Source organism: Vespa crabro, chromosome 7 (genome assembly GCF_910589235.1).
Source record: "Vespa crabro chromosome 7, iyVesCrab1.2, whole genome shotgun sequence".
NCBI lineage: Eukaryota > Metazoa > Arthropoda > Insecta > Hymenoptera > Vespidae > Vespa > Vespa crabro.
In genome coordinates, this window is record NC_060961.1 from 324606 (window position 1) to 338733 (window position 14128).

The 14128-nt window shown below is 30.7% G+C and overlaps 7 protein-coding genes across 11 annotated transcripts; 4 read left to right on the forward strand and 3 right to left on the reverse strand.

The window, feature by feature from the left end:
* Nucleotides 1-32: 32 nt before the first annotated feature.
* Nucleotides 33-3759, reverse strand: LOC124425749 (phospholipase A2 group XV-like). Of its 2 annotated transcripts, XM_046966567.1 has the most exons (8): nt 3631-3759; nt 2738-3299; nt 2446-2588; nt 2129-2363; nt 1807-2034; nt 1511-1682; nt 1294-1416; nt 33-1207 (listed from the first exon to the last, which is right to left on the reverse strand). In XM_046966567.1, exons 2-8 carry the CDS (start codon nt 2838-2840, stop codon nt 988-990), a joined length of 1224 nt encoding a protein of 407 aa, XP_046822523.1. In that variant the 5' UTR covers nt 2841-3299; nt 3631-3759; the 3' UTR covers nt 33-987. The 2 variants fall into 2 exon arrangements, with proteins under 2 accessions (XP_046822523.1, XP_046822524.1); XM_046966568.1 differs by lacking the exon at nt 1807-2034 and having other exon boundaries at nt 2738-3643.
* A 161-nt stretch (nt 3760-3920) lies between these two features.
* Nucleotides 3921-4772, forward strand: LOC124425758 (heat shock factor-binding protein 1). The gene is made up of 3 exons (XM_046966581.1): nt 3921-4062; nt 4142-4208; nt 4512-4772. The coding sequence occupies exons 1-3, from the start codon at nt 3961-3963 to the stop codon at nt 4598-4600; spliced, it is 258 nt and encodes an 85-aa protein (XP_046822537.1). The 5' UTR covers nt 3921-3960; the 3' UTR covers nt 4601-4772.
* A 316-nt stretch (nt 4773-5088) lies between these two features.
* Nucleotides 5089-7178, reverse strand: LOC124425751 (protein FAM92A-B). 2 transcript variants are annotated; one of them, XM_046966572.1, is made up of 8 exons: nt 6788-7178; nt 6588-6689; nt 6342-6470; nt 6094-6274; nt 5773-6009; nt 5658-5690; nt 5373-5537; nt 5089-5308 (listed from the first exon to the last, which is right to left on the reverse strand). In XM_046966572.1, exons 1-8 carry the CDS (start codon nt 6817-6819, stop codon nt 5177-5179), a joined length of 1011 nt encoding a protein of 336 aa, XP_046822528.1. In that variant the 5' UTR covers nt 6820-7178; the 3' UTR covers nt 5089-5176. The 2 variants fall into 2 exon arrangements, with proteins under 2 accessions (XP_046822528.1, XP_046822529.1); XM_046966573.1 differs by having other exon boundaries at nt 5773-5997; nt 6788-7174.
* LOC124425750 (secretion-regulating guanine nucleotide exchange factor) lies at nt 6817-9168 on the reverse strand. Of its 3 annotated transcripts, XM_046966571.1 has the most exons (6): nt 9031-9168; nt 8040-8619; nt 7711-7935; nt 7475-7621; nt 7218-7417; nt 6817-7072 (listed from the first exon to the last, which is right to left on the reverse strand). In XM_046966571.1, the coding sequence occupies exons 1-5, from the start codon at nt 9055-9057 to the stop codon at nt 7245-7247; spliced, it is 1152 nt and encodes a 383-aa protein (XP_046822527.1). In that variant the 5' UTR covers nt 9058-9168; the 3' UTR covers nt 6817-7072; nt 7218-7244. The 3 variants fall into 3 exon arrangements, with proteins under 3 accessions (XP_046822527.1, XP_046822525.1, XP_046822526.1); XM_046966569.1 differs by having other exon boundaries at nt 7218-7621; XM_046966570.1 differs by lacking the exon at nt 9031-9168 and adding an exon at nt 8700-8840 and having other exon boundaries at nt 7218-7621.
* Nucleotides 9115-11551, forward strand: LOC124425757 (ubiquitin-fold modifier 1). The gene is made up of 4 exons (XM_046966580.1): nt 9115-9389; nt 9571-9627; nt 10889-11019; nt 11089-11551. Exons 1-4 carry the CDS (start codon nt 9385-9387, stop codon nt 11157-11159), a joined length of 264 nt encoding a protein of 87 aa, XP_046822536.1. The 5' UTR covers nt 9115-9384; the 3' UTR covers nt 11160-11551.
* LOC124425753 lies at nt 9634-10717 on the forward strand. Its single transcript, XM_046966574.1, has one exon. The coding sequence runs from the start codon at nt 9710-9712 to the stop codon at nt 10664-10666; it is 957 nt and encodes a 318-aa protein (XP_046822530.1). The 5' UTR covers nt 9634-9709; the 3' UTR covers nt 10667-10717.
* A 1080-nt stretch (nt 11552-12631) lies between the features above and the next one.
* Nucleotides 12632-14067, forward strand: LOC124425755 (proteasome subunit beta type-7). The gene is made up of 4 exons (XM_046966578.1): nt 12632-12793; nt 13013-13192; nt 13306-13621; nt 13711-14067. The coding sequence occupies exons 1-4, from the start codon at nt 12732-12734 to the stop codon at nt 13984-13986; spliced, it is 834 nt and encodes a 277-aa protein (XP_046822534.1). The 5' UTR covers nt 12632-12731; the 3' UTR covers nt 13987-14067.
* The last annotated feature ends 61 nt before the right edge of the window (nt 14068-14128 follow it).

Here is a 14128-nt window from a genome sequence, read left to right on the forward strand (position 1 = left end):
ATTGTATAATATAAAGTGTGCGATATAATGTATAAATGGAACGAGTTCGCATACTTGCGTGTATTTATTCATTATGTAGATTGTATGCTTGACATTGTATGACAAATTGTATATACAAATACATACACACATACACAAATCTAAAATATAAAAGAAAATACTATACATGAAATCATATATAAAGATATTAGCATGATATATAACGAACATTAATAAAAATTTTTATTTTTCCAATATTATTATTAATTTCTATACCTTTCATATAATTTTCACAATTTGTAGTTATCAAAATATTGATCTAAAATACGTAATTGCTTTAGATGTATTGTAAGATAGATCAAGTGTAAATTGAAATTTATAGTGTACATAACGTATTGATAAAGGGAATATGTTTCTATGACTTATTGTTTTTATCACCTTTAACCTAGAATTTATATTATATTAACTAATATGAATATTTCTTTGTATATTACGTTCGTCTACTGTTTAACGTATGACTAATTATAATTATTTTTGATAGACTTATTAAAATATTGAAATTTAGAAATACACAAATTAAGAGAACAGAATGTATATATATATATATATATATATGTGTGTGTGGATATATATATATATGGCAAAATTTAATGAATGTTTATTATTTCAAGATTATCATTTATTAAATAATTCTAATAAATCATGACTTTTAGAGAGTAAAACTAATACCTGAGATAAATCCTTAAGAGTAATTGTAACTATTTACTTTGTTTATTTTATGCTACTTATTTTATATTTGAAAATATAGTTGCCGAAGATGCAGTAAGCATTTTAAACCATAAGGAAACTGTGCTTAAAAAGATAAAATTATTAACGTATAAAAATATTTTACAACAGACATGGACATATCTTTTGTTTGGCAGCAATTATTAAATATTATGTGATTTTTGCTTATAACATTTTCAGAATTAATTCCTAAATATTAATAAAGTTTTTATTTTCACTTTGTCAAATTGTTAAAACCGACTTAATGTATTCCAAAACACCCGCGTGTTTAAGAATAGTCATATGATTTATACCGGGAAAGGCTTGATAATAGACTTTTTGCTTTTGTTTCGTTTGCCAATGGAGACAACCTTCTAAGCTTCGTAAATTAACTGTACCATCACCATCTCCAGTAATTAATTGAGGACGTCCATCGATCGACGTACCTGGTTTATAATATAATCTGCAAACGTAAATATTAAGATTTAGATGTTATCGATATTTATACGTGTATACTTAAGTTTTCAACTATAGAAATGTTATGTATACCTCTCCAAAGTGTCTATTTGTTTTCCATATAAACAATGCATTACTACGCCTGGTGGAGTAAAGTTTAATTGATACTTTTCATTATCCTTGCGAAATTCCCATCCATTGGGAACATTTATATCTCTATAAAATATATAGTGATAATATTATAATAAGAAATATTGCAATTTTAATTTAAATTTAAGTTAAATGCATAATACTAATGTAAATATTTTACATGAGAAAATCTTGAAGATTAGTTAGCGTATAATTTTTATTCTCCGTTTCGACCAAAACTTCGTTTTCTTTCCAAAATAATTTTGAAGGTAAGAGCCATCCCAAACTTGGACTTGTAATTTGTTCATCTTTAAGAATACTTTCCCGTAATAGATACGCACCCAAATCGTCGCCTAGGAAATATTTTTTATGATCACATTGAATTTATGCTTAGAACAAATTATTGATATTGTGACAAAATATTATTAGTGCGAACGCGTGAAGTTTCTAAATGGAAAAATTTTTTGAAATATCTACCTATGGCAAATACTTTTATCGCTTTAACAGAACCTCCCCACACGCCTGCTAAAGTGATTAAAGAATTAATATATTTATTTTTCCATGTTTGAGTTTGACTTTGTAAAAATATAAGAGCCATGGGTCCACCCATACTATGAGCTATTAATGTTATCGGTATATTGTTGTTGATAGAATATGTTTCTTCTATTAATGATTTCAATTTAACAAAATATTCTCCATTTTCATCTGGGAAAAGAGACCTTCATTTTAATGAATAGAATAATAAGAAAAAAAGAATGAGAAAATATGGAAAGATGCTTATATAAATGAAATTACATACTGGGTCCTTTTCTAAAGTCATACGGAGCACCACGTAAAGAAATATTTCTAATATATCCTAAATCATCGACTAGCATACTTCCGATATCTTTAAAATATGCTCCTGGAGAAGCTTTACTTGGATCTAAATATTCGACGACAAAGGGATCTCCCCAGCCTGGTATTCGAATATCTACTCCATCTTGATTTCTCGTAGTTCTTGTCACATTGTCATATATCAATTTCATATTGTCGATCTGCAATAACAAATTTTATAAACTTTCTTGTTTGTCTGTTTTTAATTTCAATAGATTACGGAGTGTAATATCGTATGCGTACCCAACAATCTATGATCACTGGTACAAGTAATTCCAAGTTTAGCCAAATATTAAAATATTCTTTAGAAACTTTCTCGCAAAGATAATGTACTGTAGAAGTTTTATTGAGTTTAGCTTCAAGTTGACTACCTCCATCTCCTGGAACTAAATAAAATTATAATTAATATTGATTATTCTTTCAATTCACATTTCAAAAGCTTTGCGATGACTATGTATACAAACGAATAGAGTGGGAATGTGCAAAACGTAAATATATTAATGCTGATAAAATCCGAAGAAATAAAATTACTTACTTAAGATGATAGGAGATTTGTGTACCTTTCCGAAATTCCAAAGTTCGACGAATTGTACGAAAGAAAAGAAAACAACGAGTAGAAAAATAAGACTGGATCGCATTATTCGATCGATAAAGCTGATTGAAGAATCACTAAACGATTTCTCCTCTCGTCTTCTTCACTGCGATAAAAAATACCTCGACGAAAGGTATTCGTGTATTAACTGGCATAGAACAATAATGGAAGTGAACGTGAATGAACGTGACCGATTAACGTGTGATATAAATGTCAGAGCGTTTATGAGGGTTGCTTAAACTTTATCCAACTTTAGCCAGCTTTGTTCACATTACGATTACATATAGCTACGATAGTTCCGTCAGTCGCGCGTTAAAGTATCAGCTGATAATACGCATGCGATTTGACACGATAGCATGCGAGGGACTCTCGAGAAGTAATCTTGGAGGTGGGGAGAAGACAATAGAGTGCCACCTTCTTGGTGACCAGAGCCGATGGACTGATCATTTTGTTCTTTCTCACAAATACAATTTTCGTCGAAATTCTCGTTCCACTCGATTCTTACCTGATAAGAAATAAACAAAGAAACGTAATTTGTTTACCAAAAATATCAATAAAATATCGCTATGTACAATAGTATCCTAATGACAATATTATCGATAAGATAGTAATGTTTCTCATATCGTTTAGTTTTCGTGTAGTATGTAATATCGACAGTATGATGCATTTTTTTTTTTTAAATAAAAAACATGCAAACACGTTTAAAAACGTATGACTGTTATTCGTGATGACTAATTGTCATTTTAGAAATAAATTAAAAGAAATAAAGCATTTATACGTATACGTGTCTACTTTGTTAGAATTAATTAAAAAGAATAATAAATAAATGTAACAACTTTGTAAAATCATTCGATAGAGTGAAACACGTCGCGTGCCTTTAGGTATATTGTATATCTAGTAAATGGATGCTTGGTGGATGCTCCTCTTTCTCCTTCCTACAACTCAAATATGCATGTAGTTTGATCGATGGGTTTACATATGACTGGTCGTCGTGGTGTTCCTTTAAAACAAGAATAAAGCGTGCGTCGTTTCTTCGTTACGCGTGAAAAAATCGAACTAATAAAGTAATCTTTGTGTCGAACTGTGAGAAAAATCAGTTGAGCTGCGTCAGTACGTTGTACGTAGTACGTTGTTAACTATCTCAATTAACCAAGAATTAATCAAGAATGGCAGACGTTAAGCAAGAACATAATAAAACTGACGATGTGGATGCTTATGGAATGGGTAATAGTGCCGATCCAAAAAATATGCAAGAATTGACGCAATATGTAAGTTTATTTTCTAAATCCTCGAATGGCCAATCGACGATCTTTCCTCTACTATCTATCTAGAAATTCTTCTTTTTAGGTGCAGACCTTGCTACAAAATATGCAGGACAAATTTCAAGCGATATCCGATCAAATTACCGGAAGAAATATCCTTTCCTAAACTATCTTTGTATATTTTTCTTTTTTCTCACTATTTAACCTCTTCAGAATCGCAGCAAAGAGCGCGCTCGTATAGCTCGTACAACTTGACGCGCCAAATTCAAATATCAAATTCTCTCCGATAATGCTTTTTTGCCTTCTCATCTTCGTGTCATAAAATAAGCATCTTCAATGATTCTAAACAATGTAACAGTATCGACGAGCAGAAAGATATTCGCGGTTTGTTATACTTTTAAGATTTTTTTAATAAGACTTGTATTCTCTCATAAAGCATCCTTAATGAAACTTACTAGATGAAATGGGAAATAGAATAGACGATTTGGAGAAGAATATAGCTGATCTCATGACGCAAGCTGGAGTTGAAGGAGGTGAAAAATAATATGCTAATACATTTTTAAAAAAAAGTGGAGCGACATTTTTCGTCGAGTGATAATCATTAATAAAGGCGTCGTACCTCGTCACAAAGAGATAACATTTGTGTAATTATCAAAATTTATATATTTATTTATATTCATTTATTCGCAATACGAATAAACTTGCACTTTTTTGTACGCGAATGTATTTTATTGATTTACGTTATTTATAGCTATCGCAGCTATGACTATAGCTATTCTCAGGCAAAATCTTTCATGAAGTACGTTTTTCTTAACGCATAACATAATAAATATTAAACTTAAATCTATTCGTTACGTTATTCGTCATTATGAACATATAAACGTACCGACTAACGTATAACAATAGAAACATTGTGAAATACCAATTAAAAAGAATTTAGCGCTCGTCGACGATGCTAGAAGATCGTCTATACTTTAATGGCGAGGTTAAGGATTTCTGATACGCAGGAAGGGGAGGTACTATTCCGAGTACTACAATTCGTTTTCGTATATTATTTTTCGAATTCTTTGATATTTTTATCTAAAAGTGCATAAAAACAATTAGAAAAACTAATAAAAGCTCACATAGATTTGTGTCTAGTTCTCACTGGTTTTTCTTCAAACGATTCGGAATCTGTTTCTTCCGAACTGTTCGCATATTCTTCCACTTGTATGGATTCGGAAGAATTAGTGAAACCGGTTTTCAATGAGTCCTTCAAAAATGAAATTGATTATTTACAATGAAAAACGTAACCTCGGGGAATTTTATTCACTTACCGCCAGTTCTGACGTTCGATCGCGAGGAGACTTTTGCGGAATCATAGGAGAGGATGTAAATCGACTGGCCAAATTCGAAAGTGAATAAGCTTGTCGAAAAGACGTTCTTCCGACTGTATCCAATCTTGTAATAGAATCTGGTACACGCATAGTTTCTCGAAATTCCTGAAATATATTGGATTGAATTCTTGTAGATATAAAAAGGAAGATTATTTTCAATCAGAGAGACATAAAAGCGATCGCAAAAATATACGTGTGCGTATATAGAATTGAAAACGATTTTACCCCATTCATATCTCCTCGGGCACTTTGAAAGTCCTGCGTAGGAGAAATGTGAAACAATTTTGCTAATATACATTCGAGAGTATTAATCGAATTTACAAATATTTCTTGATCTTACTTCAAGATCTTTAGTCTCATTTATATCGGCAATGTCCTGGTACGCCTTAGTAAGAAGTTCAATGGCTTTTGTATGAAAACTCATTTCGATCGTAACAAAATCCAAAAGTACGTTCCTAAGGTCGTGCAATTTTCGTCGCTCGAAAGAATCGATTTGTTCTTCCAAACCTTTTATCACCCTAGAAACTTCAACGGCTGCTTTCATCAATTCCGATTCCGCTTGTGACTGATAACGCTTCTAAGGACTTTAATATAAGACAGATATATATGCAAAAGGAGATGGCACGAGCTCAAAAAGTTAGTATATTATGAAAAAGGATACGATCATCTGTCGATTTCTTGGATTTTTTTCTCTAATTTTATCCAGTTGCTTTCTCTTTGTAAGTTCTTTGTCGCGAGCTGAAAAAGTGTTCTTAACATCGTCGCGCGCGTGTTTGCAAATAGTTGCATACTGAGATAACGGTGCTACTACTTTTGCATCTAGCCTTTGAACTTGAGCATCTCTGAGAAAAATTTGTTTATTTCGAGTCTTGAAATGTTACTAATGAAATTACTCAGAACGAAATATACCTGTAATCGCCTATAGCGGATAATGTTGCGGACAAATTTAAAAGGCCATTACTTAAGGATCGATTTATTAATTCTGACTCGGCATAAGTATGTATCGTTTTAGCAACTTCGTCGTTTTTGTCTCGCAATCTAAAATGAAGCCTCTATGTATATATATATATATATATATATATAGAATGGTAACGTTGCATGACATAAGCAAAATAATCGATATCTTTCAAGTAAATAGGTGCGTATCGTACGAACCTTGCTGCCTTTCTGGTAAACGCCGCGAATATTGCGCATAACTCGGCAAAATGTTTTTCCACGCCTGTGATTCGATCGTGCACGAATTTTGCCTCCTGTTCGCTATCGGATTATAGAAAATAATTATATGAATATGTCGTTAAGGTCGGGAGATATGAATAAAAATGTTGAAGAAATTAATATTAATAAATAAACTGTACCAAATGCTACTCTGGGATCTTGCGCGCAACATTCTTGTAAGCGGCACCTTTTCAACTATCTTTGAAATGTCTTGTTTTTTAAATAATTCTTCGACACTACATAAAATGGTTATTTCATTCGTCCGCTCGTACGTAGTAACAGTTGTTTACTGACAGGTGATACTTTCTAGCAGCTGTATTCGCGTCACCCTCCTACGCTACCTTCGACCTAACTCCGTGAAATGTTTTTATATTTTCTTTATTTTATTCCTCCTTCACCATTGTACGATTCCATAATCATGCTCTCTATCAAATATACATCAATAAAATTTATTTATTCAATGAGCGTCATTTCAAAAATAACAATATATAATATAATGTTTACGTATTTGCGCGCATATATATATATATATATATATATATATATATATATATATATATATATACATACGTGTATTGTACTAGTAATACGAGTATGTCAACAATTTTCTTTTCTTATCACAGCGAACGAGTGTCCTGCACCGGTACCAATCAAGATTCCTTTTGAATGCAGCGGTAACGAAACGGGTTTTGGTAATAGTACATCGAAAATGTCCCCGGTTCCACAATTTCCATGCTCGTTCCAACCCCAGCATAATACAGTTTTTTCATCTGTATAAAATATCAAAGTCAATTTTATAAGATAAAATGGTATATATCTTTGATTACCAGTAAGAGCTAAATTGTGCTGTGAACCAATTGAAAGTTGATTTATTTTAGGTAAGTTTTCTATTAGATCTGGCTTCCAAAGTACAGCTCTTTTTTCTTGCCCTAATTGACCATAGGTATTTCTACCCCAAGCAAAGAGCCGATTATCTGCAACAACGCATAGAATAAAAGGCTAAACAATGCCAATGCTATTTTTACATTCTGTTAGTTTTGCTCAATTATCAAATAGCGGATACCGGTCAAAATAATCGTATGCGTCCATCCTGCGTGCGTCTCTATTGGCAGATTAAAATGCACATTTGTCAATTTTGTTGGCATAGAAATAGTTGAAAAAAGCTCATTATCAATACCCAATTGTCCATAATTATTTGCACCAAAGACATATACCTCTGCTTTGTCTGTGACTACCACGGTATGATGTTGTCCACATGAAACACTCATCGAATTTTTCAATTCTGGAACTTTTTATATAATTCTTTTATTTTACCTATTGCTCTCTTTTACTTTCTTTCTAAATATCACGACGAACATTAATATTGATACTGAAACTGAAAGTACATCTTACCATATGTAAAAGGATAATAGTTATGTTTGCTTTTCTTTTCTATGTCATCACTGAAATCGTTCTTAAGACCTAATTGTCCTTTGTTAGCTGCACCGCACACAAGAATTCGATGATCTTGAGTTATTACAGCGGTGTGCCTTAAGCCCATCGCAATTTGCTCAATATTTTCGCAAGGTATCGTTTCGATAGGTTCGTAAGAATGACGGAGCTCAAAAGGATCTATTCCTAATTGTCCAAAACCATTTGAACCCCACATATATAATTTTCCTTGGTTTGTCAATGCTGCCGAAGAATCCCATCCACAAGCGATGTCAATGATGATTTCATTTTCTAAAACTCCGCGTACTCTTTCGAAATTTAATTTATCTTCCTTTTCCGGTTGACCTAATTGTCCTTTGTTATTCCATCCGCAAGAATAAACGTGTCCATTTTTATCCAAAATCAATGAATGCCCAGCACCGCCAACGATCTTTCGAATATCTTCTGCTTTAAAGGAATACGACGATAAATCAATTTCTTGTGGAAGAACGCATTGTTCCGATCTTATACCATGTCCTAATTGTCCATGAGAATTAGCACCCTACGAGAAAAACAATTGATTACAATGAAAGTGCTATTTTGTTTTATTTTGTATTATACTTCTTTAACATTTAAATTTACCGCGTAGAGGACGCCACATATGTACATATGTATATACTTTTGCAGGATATACAATAGAAAGAGTAAAATTGATTCTGAGGAATATATCCAATCGTGACAGTTAATATTTCATATAAGATCCTAATTTTGTCCTATTAATCGTAATTATAGATATCATACAATATATTAAAATTCAATGAAGCTTATCCTTTTATTTTATTTCACGATTTCAGAATCAATTGCTCTTATCGTACGTACATTCACAATCGCACACGCGATATCATATTTCGCACTATCGTTCTTAGAGCAGGTATTATTTCTTTTGACATTAAAAAATAATTTTTTTATTTACCCACGATAATAGATGATACGTTGCCATTATTGAACTAGCGTTTGTTATGATATATGTGTAGATTGATTTTTCATTATCTTTAAATCTAACACTTGAAAATAATTAATACTTAAAAGAACGACATGACGATACATTTCATTCGTTCGAAACATGTGAAATCGATTATGTCGATTGCATATACAACCATAGATATAATATACTTATAGATTCGCCCTGCTGACTTTCTAACTCCGTAACGAGAGAAGCAAGATCTATCTGTAGAGGTTATATTAAGTTACGTTTTCGTTTGAGATTAACGTTGAAACATCATCAGCTGCTTTAATCTTAAAAAGAATTTTCTTTTATTAACGCACTATGACGTAAGTAGTATCGTAAAATATATCCTTACAACCTTTTGGAAATTCGTAAAATAATATGTGATAGTATATATCATTATCGTACTCTTATTTTGTAACATATGTTTTGTATTGTCTTTCTTTTGTATTTTCATTTTTAAATATCCATCATAAATACATAGTAATAAAATTTACTCCTTTACAGATCTAAAGTAACTTTTAAAATAACTCTAACTTCGGATCCAAAATTACCATTTAAAGTGTAAGTAATGTTATAAGTAGTAATCGCTTATATACAGAAGAGTGGAATTGTTATTATTAAAATATTTACAATTTTTATTGACATGTCAGAACTCTATTTTTCTCAAATATTGCATGTATTTGATAAATTTCTCGAATTATTGGAAAACTCGCATATAAGTACACAAGTCACCAAAGAGACTGTAAATAAAACTTTTGAATGTGCTAAGTTTATTGAGGCTACAGTAACTAAAGCATATAATGAAAAGATGGAAGATATATTGGAAAATTATCTTCGCCAGCATTGGGTTAAAGAAAAGAAAACTAAAATATATAAGTGCAACGATCTAAAGTGTGCTTGTGATAAATTATTAGAAATATACATGAAAGATACTTCCATTTCTACCACAATTATTGATGATTTTTTAAAATTGTACATTCAATCTTTTGGGATAGATAGATTGAATAACTTTTTGCTGTGTACACTGAGGAACTCTACATGTACAAATATGATATTAGAGTCTTTGGAAGATATAGGCTTGTCCATGTCTAAAATAGAAGATGAAGCTTTGATTATGTCATGGGAATATGATCTTGAAAATGGTCAGCAGATGGAGGTATCGCAAAAAATAACAAAAATATTAGAAGATGGCCATCTTTCCAGACTTATTCCCCTTTTTATAAATTTACATAATAAGAGCAAATTGAAGATGTTATTTATGAAGTGTTTGTCCTGTAAAGTCATTGAAAATGATGTATTATTTTGTTTGGCTTTAATAAATATTGAAGAGAAATCTTTTCTAAGCCTCCTAAAGGATAGTTCTGAATTTTGTATCAATTTTGTAGATACAATATTTTATTTTGGACGAAATATGTCAAAAATAAATAATGAATGGATATTAGATTCAACATTCAATTACAACGATTTACTTAAAATTATGCATAGATTATTAAATGGCCCTAATGTAGTTCATGAGATAGTACATAGTAGACTACAATTGGCTAAGATGCAACCAGATTGTACAGTATGGCATAGCATTGAGAAAGATATTGCACAATAATGATTTCTGTATAAATAAAATGTACAACAGTAAACATTTATTTGCAACAAATTTCGTCTTTGGGTTTTATAATATATTCTCGTATATTTATATTTGTTTGTGCTTAGTAATAAAATGTACACAAAAAAAGTGTGTATTTAATTTGTACATTGCAAGTATTCTGTCTAGGAAGCATATTACAATTATTTTGTATTATAGAGCTTTCTATATTTACGCTTCCAGACTTAGTGTACCAGAAACTACACCATTTACTGCTGTATTGAAATTTGCTGCTGAAGAATTTAAAGTGGCAGCAGCAACATCAGCTATTATAACTGATGATGGTATTGGTATTAATCCACAGCAAACTGCAGGCAAGTATTTAAAAAGAACAAAGATTTTCCAACATGCTTTATCTTCTGACAATAAATTTTTAATTATAGGTAACGTGTTTCTTAAACATGGCTCTGAACTAAGGTTGATTCCTAGAGATCGAGTTGGTGGAGCTAGGTGACTCAAAACGTCTAATCGTAATAGCGCCTCAATCTTTATACAAGAATTTAAATAATAACGAATTGAAATTAATTTTAATAAATCACATCTATATGAAAGTTTATGCAATGGTCGTAGCAACAAATTTTACGTATATAAAAGCATAGATATACAATAATCGAAACATTCCATCATATTATTCTTTGTAAGAACATATGCTAACCTATAAAAAAAAAATCACGATGTTACATCACATATTCCTGTTAAAACAAGACATAAGATTTAAACTAAATCAAATGATGATCATTATTTAATTCTAATGCAATTTGAGAATACGGAAAAGACTATGGGATTTTATCTGAATTAATGTAAATATAAGAATAGCCTAATCGAAATATAGAGAAATTAGCCTTATTTGGTTTAATAGCTATTTAACGTTATTAAACAAATCCAGTATTGTTTAAGTATTAATTAATTATACTTAATTAATAATAATAAACGTATATACTAAAAATTATTTAAATGTAGAGAAATGTTTTCTGATCTTAATACATAAGAACATTGCACAACATTTGTTTTTTGCTGTAGTACAATTAACTATTATTTAAACATTACTGTATTTGTTTAAATATTATATAGCTATTAACGTACCTAGAATATAAATTAATTTTAATCATTTTCATTGTTCGTTCCTTCTTCTAGAGAACAGTCGAATATTTCCAATGATTTTCCACTATTATCGAATCATATTTTATTTAAATAATGAATTTATTATTAAATACTTTTATAAATACAAATTTTGCAAAATATTATTTTTTCAATATATTTATAAGGAAAATATATAATGAATAAATATAAATTCGTTTATTATTCGATTTATTATTTATTTTTTGACGTGTGTAGTAGAAAATGGAGAGAAGATACGTATGTTTGGCAAGAGCTTATGATCTGTGGCAGAATTTTATTTTTATTAATTATTTAATTCAAACGTTTTTTAAATTTTCATTATCCCAATTAATAATGTATTTAATTAATATTTATTGAGGTGAGAAGTATTTAAGACGGCGCATTGCGTTTGCGTAGCAGGAATTGTTCAACTGTTTGACACTGCGCCATATTTATTCGTTAAGCTAAAATATTTACTGCTTGAGACAGTATCTCGTAAAAATAAAATAGTTTGTATACAGGCTTTATTTAAACCGTGTTAGCCATAAGACATTTTTCTACATAATAATAATGATATTTACAGGTACGATGGATTTATCAAAAATTATTAAAAATTATTTCCTTCATTCTTCAATTTCCTCATTAGATAAAAAAAATTATTATACTTTGTTATTTAAATGCATTATTATTTATAAGTCAAGACTAGCTATAGAATATGTTTAGTTAATAAGATGTGACTGATTTTATAAAATCATTGGCGTATCAGATATCCATAGATTTCATATAATTGATGAAAACGTTTATTATTGTGTTTAAATTACGGTAGCGATACTAGCGATCCTGTCGACAATACATGAATTTAACTAGTTGTTCCGAATTTTGCTTACTGTTTGATTTGACTTGAGTCGAGATCGTTTTATCGTACATTATGTCTACTGTCCTTGTACCCGAAATTCCTGCTCCAGGATTTTCTTTCGATCTCTGTCAGCGGTAAGGAAATAATATTTCAAATAACAAATTGTCAGCCAAATTTGCCGTAAATGTTTATTTCACAGCATACATAACCTTAATTTGAATAATATTGCTGTGTCATTTTAAACGCTTTGCTCTTTATAAAACATAAGAACACTTTTTTTATGCATTTACTTATTATCTTTATTTTTTTATTGAATAGATTTAATTTGTAACGTCGAATATTTATTTTTGCAGGAATAAGTTTTTATTAAAGAAAGGATTTAAGGCTCCGTCCGCTATTAAGACAGGTACTACTATTGCAGGAGTTGTTTTCAAAGATGGAGTTGTTCTTGGGGGTGATACACGTGCCACCGAAGATTCTATTGTGGCAGATAAAAATTCTAGAAAAATTCACTACCTTGCTCAGAACATGTAGTAAGTAAACTGTTACAATCATTATTAAAATTATCAATTGTTAAATAGAATATATATCTTCAGTTTTAAATTAATTAAGATGCAATAATGAAATAATCATTGTATTGATTCAGCTGTTGCGGAGCAGGAACTGCAGCGGATAATGAGATGACTTGTCAAATGATTGCTAGTCAATTGGAATTACATCGTTTAAACACTGGTCGTATTGTACCCGTTTGCACTGCCAATTCAATGTTCAAACAATTTTTGTTTCGGCATCAAGGTCATATTGGTGTAGCTTTGGTGTTAGGTGGTGTTGATTTAGACGGTCCACATTTGTATGCTATTTTTCCTCATGGATCTAGTGAAAAATATATGTTCACCAGTATGGGCTCGGGATCATTAGCTGCAATGGCTGTACTTGAAAGTAGATGGAAGCCTGACCTGACGGTATACAATTTGTTTTTCTTAACCAAAACTCAAAATTTTCAACTTGTATCTTAAAATACTTTTATCTTAAATATTAATATATTTAATAGGAGGAAGAAGCCAAAGGGTTGGTTGCAGATGCTATTCGAGCGGGTGTTTTCAATGACTTAGCATCTGGCTCAAATGTAGATTTGTGCGTTATACGCAAAGGATCTGTCGATTATCTGCGTCCTTATGATATAGCCAATGTAAAAGGAGAACGTCAAGCGTCTTATAGATATAAAAAGGGAACTACTGCGATTCTTACTAAAACTGTGCGTCCTATAATTATAGAAGAAGAAACAGTTCGTGTAGTGGAAGCTGAACCAATGGATACTTCTTCTTGAAGATAGAGTCTGCTCTTAATTTAATATTAAATTGATAAAATTTGTGAATTTTCCTTAATAAAATCTTACATATATAATATATATATATATATATATATATCTTCATAGGTGAGGAATTTTTTAGGTTTCTTTGTTTTATTTT

Excerpts from the sequence above, each read along its gene's own strand:
- LOC124425758 (XM_046966581.1), top strand. The coding sequence starts at position 3,961 with ATGGCAGACGTTAAGCAAGAACATAATAAAACTGACGATGTGGATGCT. Across the intron at positions 4,063-4,141 it reads TGCAAGAATTGACGCAATAT|GTGCAGACCTTGCTACAAAA; the intron begins GTAAGTTTATTT and ends TCTTCTTTTTAG. Across the intron at positions 4,209-4,511 it reads CGATCAAATTACCGGAAGAA|TAGATGAAATGGGAAATAGA; the intron begins ATATCCTTTCCT and ends AATGAAACTTAC.
- LOC124425753 (XM_046966574.1), top strand. The coding sequence starts at position 9,710 with ATGTCAGAACTCTATTTTTCTCAAATATTGCATGTATTTGATAAATTT.
- LOC124425757 (XM_046966580.1), top strand. Across the intron at positions 9,628-10,888 it reads CCAAAATTACCATTTAAAGT|ACTTAGTGTACCAGAAACTA; the intron begins GTAAGTAATGTT and ends TTACGCTTCCAG. Across the intron at positions 11,020-11,088 it reads TAATCCACAGCAAACTGCAG|GTAACGTGTTTCTTAAACAT; the intron begins GCAAGTATTTAA and ends TTTTAATTATAG.
- LOC124425755 (XM_046966578.1), top strand. The coding sequence starts at position 12,732 with ATGTCTACTGTCCTTGTACCCGAAATTCCTGCTCCAGGATTTTCTTTC. Across the intron at positions 13,193-13,305 it reads TACCTTGCTCAGAACATGTA|CTGTTGCGGAGCAGGAACTG; the intron begins GTAAGTAAACTG and ends GTATTGATTCAG. Across the intron at positions 13,622-13,710 it reads GATGGAAGCCTGACCTGACG|GAGGAAGAAGCCAAAGGGTT; the intron begins GTATACAATTTG and ends TATATTTAATAG.
- LOC124425750 (XM_046966569.1), bottom strand. The coding sequence starts at position 9,057 with ATGGCAACGTATCATCTATTATCGTGG. Across the intron at positions 8,620-9,030 it reads CGTATCATCTATTATCGTGG|GGTGCTAATTCTCATGGACA; the intron begins GTAAATAAAAAA and ends TTTTTCTCGTAG. Across the intron at positions 7,936-8,039 it reads CTATTATCCTTTTACATATG|TTCCAGAATTGAAAAATTCG; the intron begins GTAAGATGTACT and ends TTATATAAAAAG.
- LOC124425751 (XM_046966572.1), bottom strand. The coding sequence starts at position 6,819 with ATGTTGCGCGCAAGATCCCAGAGTAGCATTTG. Across the intron at positions 6,275-6,341 it reads TCCGCTATAGGCGATTACAG|AGATGCTCAAGTTCAAAGGC; the intron begins GTATATTTCGTT and ends AATTTTTCTCAG. Across the intron at positions 5,538-5,657 it reads CCCGAGGAGATATGAATGGG|GAATTTCGAGAAACTATGCG; the intron begins GTAAAATCGTTT and ends AATATATTTCAG.
- LOC124425749 (XM_046966567.1), bottom strand. The coding sequence starts at position 2,840 with ATGCGATCCAGTCTTATTTTTCTACTCGTTGTTTTCTTTTCTTTCGTA. Across the intron at positions 2,589-2,737 it reads CAAATCTCCTATCATCTTAA|TTCCAGGAGATGGAGGTAGT; the intron begins GTAAGTAATTTT and ends AATTTTATTTAG. Across the intron at positions 1,417-1,510 it reads AATCTTCAAGATTTTCTCAT|AGATATAAATGTTCCCAATG; the intron begins GTAAAATATTTA and ends TATATTTTATAG.